Here is an 8,642-nt window from a genome sequence, read left to right as displayed (position 1 = left end):
TGTGGTCTATACATTTATTATTTTACTATTTATATTTCCGTATCCGATACACTCTCCGTGTGTGATTTTAATATTTTTTTTTTCTCAATTTTTGTGGGGTTATTTTTGAGTTTTTTCCCCACTTGTTTTCTTACATTACTTTATTCTAGTTCATTATGTCAATAATCATCTATTTATATCTCGATTCTCTCGCTTCCACGGTAGGTATAATATGTGTGTAACATGAGACATAACGGCGTGAATGAATCTGCTTCTTTACCTCTTTTTGTTTCATTTTCTGTTATTTAAGTTTTTAACGAAATAGTCGTATATTGTATTTTTAATTTTTTTTTTCTTCATTATTCTCTATAGTCTGTATTATGAATTAATTTATAGTTTAATACCTATGTAGTTTTTTTTTTTTTTTTATCATTTTTTTTTCATTAAATCTTCTTTATCTATCGTAGATTTGTCTGTGGCTATCCCTGATGTGTTAGTTACCCTGCGCTTCCGTCTGGTTGTCGAAATATTGTGTCAAATTGTGGATCTCTTTTACAAGATAAATTTTTTGTTTCCCTGTGCAGTTTAGTTTGTTTGTATTTCTTTTATGCTGCGGTTTTATTCCTTTTTTCACTCTTCACTTTCCTTTCCCGTTTTGCTTTGTAAGAACGTATATCGGTACAACATCGTTCGTTTAAAGCGAGATTAATACAACGTTTTATGGAGCTTGCCAAACTTTCTATTTAGAAAAGAAAGCAGCGGCGATTATACAACTCTGTTTCTTCAAGATTATATCGCATATGTACAGCACCCTCAACGTTAATTAAATGTCACAATTTAAATATAGCAATAGGTATACGGTTAGGTGTTATATAATAATGTATTATACTCGTTTATTCGTTGCTGAACCCGAGACTCGGGTGAGAAAGAGCCGCTTATGCTATTGCGAGGTATAACAAAACGGCTGTGCAAGTCGCACTCGTCTTCAGAAACGAATGAATGACCCCACGTACACACCTATTATTGTTCTAGACACGTTAAAAGTCTAGTAAAAAACAAATATTAAAAACCAATTAAAACACCAGTCACACAATTGAAATAAAAAATTTATTCTTCAAATATTTCACTCTTAGGCTAACTCTCTCTCTCTCTCTTGCACCCTCTCTCTCTCTCTCTCTGTCTTTCTCTTTCTCGTTCTCGTTTCCCTCTTTACGGAACCGTATAATTATTGTACCATAATATTGCAGTCGTCCATTCGCGTCGAATTTGTATTTGAATCAGCACATCCTAGTTTCTCATCGGTCAAAACTTCTAATATCAACTATGCAACATTTAACAAACTATTTTTCTTTGTTCTAGCACATACATGTCACGCCCCGAGCGCGCGATTCTTTGCGTCTATCTTTCATTTCCATAACTTACATTCCCATACCCACCATTCTCATACCTTCCCAACTTTTCTCATTCAATCTTTCTCTCTACTTCGCTAAAGTTCATTTATTAATGGTATAATGACACTGCATACAGCCTCTACGATCCTACGTGTATTACATGCACAACGAGATTGATATTGTAATCAAAGTTGTACGAACACTCTGAACGTCACGTATTTCAGTAATTGCATTAACGACGGATTGTACATTTTTTAACTCACGGAAATTTATCCGCGTATGCCGAACACTTACCGTCAAATTTGTCGCAATTCAATTTTAAAGAATTTATTTTCCAAAGTGTCTTTAACGTTTAAAGAATGAAGGACAGACAATTTTGTTTCTCAAATTCTCAAGAAATATTTTAGGTGATTGGTAAGGGTTGCATCCGAGGGGGTATTCATTCGCAAATCGGGTGACAAGCGATTGCAATGATTTTCATGCTTTAACGCGATTCGAACTGTGATTTCAGGCGACTTTAAACTGACCGCTTTCCAAAGTGGTTCACGATTTCAACTTATTCAAGGAACACCCCCTCGGCTGTATATCCATGGTCCATGGTGCGTCATACACCCTCTCAATGACGCAAAGCCTTGCTTAGGAAATACCGTGAGGCGAAAAGTGAACGTGATTGAATTTTGAAAACTCGTGCGCGCACGCCTGCAGCTCCGACTCGCGAATAACTAATTCGTTATTACAGGTTATTACATCAGCCCCAAGGACTGCACATTTGCGATGTAACCCTGCGCCCTCTCGGTGGGCCCCGATTTTAACGAAAATTTACTATTTCTCCCCATACCCTGCAGCCTACTTCCTTTATCTGTAATACGTATCTATGCACGACTATACGCTTTTCCTACATGTATACACGATCCGATTTCATTATCAACGAAACATAGGTACACGTCCATATGTGTTATATTTATTCTCAGAGAAAGCCTGGCAACCTCGCGAAACCCTGTGGTCACCCCTGGCCATCGTGGAAAGTATATTGTTATTATTGTTGTTATTATTATTATTATTATTAATATTATTATTATTCATTAATTGATGATGTTGTTTTGTCGCTATTACTTTTACAATATAATTATTATCATTACACTCTGTGTTTCTTGGTTTTCTTTTCTTTTTTTGTAAATGTTTGTCTGATTTCGTATTTCTTCTGTATTTTGTTTCCTTCTTGTATTCGATAACGAGGATTTTTTACCTTCGCAAAGGCGCGTTTAAGTATTCCTTGTACGGTCAATTTTATTAGTATCATTGTATTACTACCATTATTATTACTAACATTATTATTATTATCATTATTTTTATTATTATTACTTGTTCTTTTGTCTTCTTCTGTTTTTGCGATACGAATTCGCGGATCAAAGTCGAAGTTTATCACGAGCAAGGACAGTGATGTGATTGTTTCAAGTTCAATGCGATATGTAAAAATTATTAGGGTTAGATATTATAAGCTTCGAATTTGATCTGCGATTTCACGTACATTTCGACGCGAAAAAATTTGTGTCTCTTTGCTGATTTTGTTTGCTGATTTTACGAACCGGTTATTGGTGAATTGAACTTAACTTGGATGACGCTTCGTGGATACCGTCTCGAGTGAAGCGTGGCGCACTGCGTTTCGAATCTTTTTTCTCTTTCTTACCGTTTCATCCATAATTTAATACAGTACTATTTGGTATAATCGCTCAACGTAGCAGGAACTGTTCATAGTGGTGCTGTGAAATTGCAATCATCGGACGAATAACCAGTTCGCGTTCATGTCAATCTAACCAATTCCAGGTACGTGATTAATCTGAGTGTATAATTGAATAGAGCACGTTGAATTAGATGTTAAGAGATTTCAATGCACGCAACGGCGATGAGCACATTGATCTTCGGAAATTGTTTAATAAAGTTGAGAGAAAAATCAACGCGACACTGGATAATTTTCGTCCTTTGGAATTCACTTACTGATCTCGCATAGTAATACATACACACCTGTATAAATACATATACGGGAAAAGTAAGCAAAACACTAGAATGATTGCCGGCATTAAAGCCGAAGAATAACACAGCGAGATGTGGTCTTGCGAGTAGTAATGCATATTATACGCGTATTGTAAATGTAAGTAAGTAAGTAAGTAAGTAAGTAAGTAATATTACAGCTTTGTATAGTGAGAAACTTGCGTCGTTTCAAAGAGGGAAGTAAGCACCGCGTTATCGCAGTTTGAACCACCTCTCGTTGATGAGGGGTGGGCAGGGAGGGGAGTGGGTGGGGGGGGGGGTGGCGAGGGGCTTAGGGGTCAGTCTTTGTGTGAAGAGCATCCTGTTATTACAATGATGGGCGAGTTTTTCATTTTTTTTTGTTTGTTCTGTTTTCAACATGTTCACAATATACCATGTATACAGGTATACATATATACATATAGATAGTATCACGTATATGTATATATACATACATGTAATAAGTATACGTATGCAACTCTTGTTTTCTATGTACGTGCAGCGTCGAAGTCTTTTTTATATTAACTGGCTAATCTTACCGCTCCCCCGTTGAATTCCGAGGGTAATTTCGAAGCGTAAGGTCGCTCCGTTCCCGTTCGCGTTCCGTTCCGTTACGGTCCTATTCGGTTCCGTTCTGCTGAAGCAGGGCAGTGGGTGGCTGCGTCGATTGCACCAAGGAGTCGTGGGCGGCTGGTGACGGGCTTCGGCTCCGGGGGTTCGCGTCGCTGCTGCCGCTGCCGCCCCCGGCGCTGGGTGGCGGGGGTTCGTAGGCCTTCTGTTCGCTGGGGGGCAGTAGATGGACCATGCTTACGGGGACCGGAAAAGCCGCCCCGAAGTCGGGGAAGAAGCCCTGGGGAAGAGTGCCGCCGAGAAGAGGATGCGAGAAGGCCGCCTCGTCGCCGGGATGCGGAAGACCCGCGAGGGCGTGGGGCATCTGGGAGGGCGGCTGGGCAGTCTTGACGTTGTTGTTCAGGGAGTTCATCACCTCGCCGGTCGTCGACCCCGTGCAGTCCCTCCTCAGCTGTTCGAGCTTAAGGCTCTTCCCGTACTTCCCCCTGACGTACATCAGCAGGCTGTTGTACGGTATGCCGAATATCCGGCTAGCCTGGGAGGTGGTCATCTTCTTGTTCCAGACGTGCTGCAGCGCCTCGGTCAGCTCCGCGTTCGTCCAGGACCTCGGAGGGCCGCCGCGCGGCGCGCTGTGCTGCCCCTTTGGCCGCCCGACCGGAAGTCGCGTGTGCTCGCTCCATCGTCTCTGACCTTCGCCGTCGCCTCGGTGCTTTTTTGACTTCTTCACCGGGTGGTGTCCCAGGCTTGCGCCCCCGAATAGACCGTGAAGCGTTTCCGGTTTGAAGTTTTCGTGAAGATCGGCCAGCAGCGAGCCCCGGTCCAGTCCGCTTCCGGGGGGAAACAGGCCTCCGGCACCCCCCAGCGGCCCCGCACCGTCCATCGGGAAAACAGCGACCGACCGCCTCTGAGTCAGCGGCGAATCCTGCGGCTGAAAGGGATGCGTCCTGTTGTGAGGACTCTCCTCTCGGGGGTGGTGGGCCAGCTGGTTCTGCGGGTGATTGGGCAGCCACTGGGCCGCGAGCTGGCCCAGACTTGTCAGGTACTCGCTGTGGTGATGCGGCGGCGTGAGCGAAAGCCCCGACATCCCGGGGAGGCTACCCGCCGGAAAATCCTGGAGGGATCCGTCGAGGTGAAGACTGGGACCGGTGAGAGGAGAGCCGCGGGGACTGCTCGCCGTCTCGCTTTCCGTCTTTATCACGTGATCGCCGGGGGCGGGTGACGTCGACCTCTTCATCGACAGGTTCTCGGCTATGTCTTCTTGCTGCTGTTGCTGCTGCTGCTGGTTGTTCTGGCTCTGCTGCAGCCCCGCTGGCTGCGGTTGACTGCTGAGGTTCAGGCCGCAGGCCGGGGGCGGGCTCGGTGTCGGATTCGTATGCGGGCGGCTCAGATCCTGGGGAAGGAGCTCCCCCGATCTTCTTCTTGGGCGAGCCTGCTTCCTCCGCGGCATCAGGGGCGAGCTGCAAGAGTCCCTCAGCTCTCGTAGGGAGAAACTGAGGTGGCCCATGTGCGGCAGTCTGTTTTCTTGGTGGTCCTGATGGTGGTAGAGGTCTCGGGGTGGTGCCTGACACTCCGACGCGTTGTCGTCGTCCTCCGGTGTTCCTTGGGCGTCTTCCGGCGTCGACGGTTCGCCGAGGATGTCCGTCGTTGGGGTTTCGGGCGGACTCGCGAGTCGTGGTTCTGTCGACGCCAAGCCCCGCACTTGAAGACTCTCGGCTGCTCGCATGAGGCCCGGAAGCTCGTGACGGCCGATGCGGACCTCGCCACGGTACATGAAATCCACAAGCGCGGTCACTTCGGTCCCGGGGAAATCCTTCAGGACTATAATCGGATGCTTGCAGGGGTGCTCCACGAATATCCGTGCAAAGAACGGGCTGCAATTTTTCAAAATGCTTTTTCATTTTCTAATCTACCGCGCTGTCGTGTTTTTGAGCTTGCCGTAAATCCGACGACTCCTCGCTTATCTATTCGAATACTGGAAAAATCTCTATGCCGAAAAATTCCGTGAATTACTATGCGAGACCGTGCAAATAATTTATATTACTCAGTCGCACTGTACTGATAAATATGTCTTATACGGTGCCTAATTGTTCGCACAACAGCGGGATAATGTCCATTATTTGGCAAAAGCTGAAATTTTCTATTTGCTGTACAGTTTGTTCAACCGTAAGGAGCTCCAGCACCGTTTAGCCAACAACTTTTTGAACGTTCTGCCATTTTTGAGACGCAGATAAAAAAGTAGTTGAAACAAGTAAATCGGTTATCACGGGCGGCCAAATAAATATTTAGTCGATCGAAATAAACATTATTTGGTTCAATCATTGCTGTATTTACTACAACAAATTTACAGTTAATATCCAGTTGGAGAGTCTAAATTTTTATTCAGACACCCGTGATCGTGCATTCAGTTGGTTCAACAGATTAATTATTTTTCTTCGTCAAAAAATCGTGCGAACTTTAAAGTTTTTTCATAGCGTTCTTCTACTTACGAATGTATTGTGCTCAGTTTACAGAATTAACAAACTTCCATTGTTAACAAGCTTACTCTTGAAAAGATAACCAAAAAAATGATGCATCTATACTTGTTACAGTTTCAGATCTTTCCAATGATAAGTGTAATCGTAGTTAAAGTACAAGCTGATTAACTTTGACGTTATCTGTGATTGATTTTAACTAACCCTATTTTCACCACTATTATCATTAACATACCGCAGTAACGTTGATTTTGACATTTAAAGTGGAAAAAAACGATAGTACTCCAAAATGGTGTGACTCTACGCAAGCTCATAGATTATTCAAAGATAATCTGTGATTGTCCCTTTTGGGACATCCGAATCCCGACACAGAAGCTCCAACCAAGCGATAATTTCGAAGACGTTTCTTACCTGCAAGCGCTGAGGACGACTTTGTGGGCCCTGAGGCTCGTCTCCGCGCAGACCAAGGTGACGTCGACGAGCGTTTCCGCGTGAAGGAGGTCCTCGAAGGCCCGCAGGATGTGTGTCTGATGGTTGTTCCACCTCAACGAGTACTGGGACTGGAGGGGCATCTCGGCAGGACTTCCCGCGGCACTGGACATCTTTCCTCTTCGTCGATCGTACGGATTGTCACGAAGCCACTGCTCCCCTTTTCTTGTCGCCTTCACACCTCGTTTTATTCTTCCTGATTTTTTCGCCTCTCTTCCATATATGCGGACGAGGTCCGTCCTGATTGCTGGATGGGACGCCGTGACTAAAAAATTGGAAATTGAAAAATAAATCACCCAACCACGAATCGTTTTCTTTGTTTGTTTGTTTTTTTTTTTTTCTTTTTCTTCTCTCTTACATATCGAAATATACACGATATCTTTTGTTTTTCATTTGACACGATTTGCGATCGATCGGCTATGGCATTTGACCTGTTTCGCGCATTTGTGAACGAAATAATCCAGTTGCAGCTCAAAGTCGGGACTTACTCACGTTCGAATCCAAGTTCACCATTATTTTAACGGTGATTGTAAAAATAGCAGTGTCGAAATATCAAGGCGAAGGATTTGAGCTGTGCGGCTCCTGGAGTCAGGGGCAACAAACGGTTTAGCGATGAAATAATTTTTGCGGTGCCATTGAGTAATAAACAAGCATGTCAAAAGTCGTGTCTGACTAATCCGTTCATGCTAAACGTTCCCATGGTCACGATCCACGTAGGAAATGCGTTGATAATTGAAGAAGTCTTCGCGGTTACGGAAAAACGGAAGAAATATTTGTTCCCCAGCTGGAAACGGTCGTAAATATCGTTGCGAGTATAAGATTTAACTTCGAGGAAAGTTCGATACCGTTCAAACGATCGGTCCTTACTAACGCTTCTCATCGTCAGACCGTAATGAGATACGGTGTTACGTAGAATTGATTGACGGTGCAGTATTAAAGATTTTATCGTCGGAATCAACGAATCAGCGTTTACCTACTGCACTTTCTAAGCCGGTACAATTGATTCTTGCTTTTCACTCATTCACTCATCGGTGAAATGGACCGAAAAAGAATACTGCAAGTCACGAGTCTATTAAAAGTTTGAAAAAATTTCATCGATTATTGCCGCCATGAGCTGTACGATCGAATTTCCCGATGGCAAACGCAAACGTGTGAAGTGTTACATACGGCCAGAATCGGTAAGGACTCTTAGATGATCAGCAAGAAAATCCGTCGACCTGAATTTTAACCGATCCTCGTTTTATCTCGCGCGAGTCCCTTTCCTCGCTCTTCGTCTCTTCGACGGGTCTGTCAAACGCAGAGATCTATCTTCTAGGTTCCACAGATTGGGATTTATACGTACGCAATCAGCCTTGAAATTGACAATTAAAACAAACTTTCACAGAAATCTTTGCTTTCTACGACGTTAACGAGTCATTTTTACGATCTACATCCGACTTTGTGATCGGCAATAACACGCATGTGGTCCTGTAACGGGTTACGATTCAATTGGAGGTTTCGTGTAACGCGATGCGTGAACGGATAATAAGAAAGCGACAGACAATCCGACGACGTGATGTATCTGCCATCTCAAATTCCCCCTCGGGCAGGCACAAGGTATGCCTATTTTTGTTCACCGGAATACACGCAGGTGTATAACGTCGCAGTGACGACAAACGGCAACGTGCCAGCCAGGCGTCGACGCGCCGTCGTAGCGCCGCCCAAAATTTCCCGC

At 44.2% G+C, this 8,642-nt stretch overlaps 1 protein-coding gene across 7 annotated transcripts in view; it reads right to left on the bottom strand.

Moving 5' to 3' along the window:
* Positions 1-8,642, bottom strand: part of lov (jim lovell) — a 124,924-nt gene continuing 116,282 nt past the window's right edge. For all 7 annotated transcript variants that reach the window (XM_046622434.2, XM_046622426.2, XM_069135874.1 and 4 more), the window contains 2 exons: positions 6,851-7,193; positions 1-5,839 (listed from right to left, as the gene is read on the bottom strand). In XM_046622434.2, the coding sequence (XP_046478390.1) occupies positions 4,018-5,839; positions 6,851-7,193 (2,165 nt within the window). In that variant the 3' untranslated portion in view covers positions 1-4,017. The remainder of the gene's footprint in view (positions 5,840-6,850; positions 7,194-8,642) is intronic.

Source organism: Neodiprion pinetum, chromosome 1, assembly GCF_021155775.2.
Source record: "Neodiprion pinetum isolate iyNeoPine1 chromosome 1, iyNeoPine1.2, whole genome shotgun sequence".
In the NCBI taxonomy this organism is placed as follows: Eukaryota; Metazoa; Arthropoda; class Insecta; order Hymenoptera; family Diprionidae; genus Neodiprion; species Neodiprion pinetum.
Note: the sequence above shows the minus strand (reverse complement) of the source record. Positions and strands in the feature narration are given on the sequence as shown.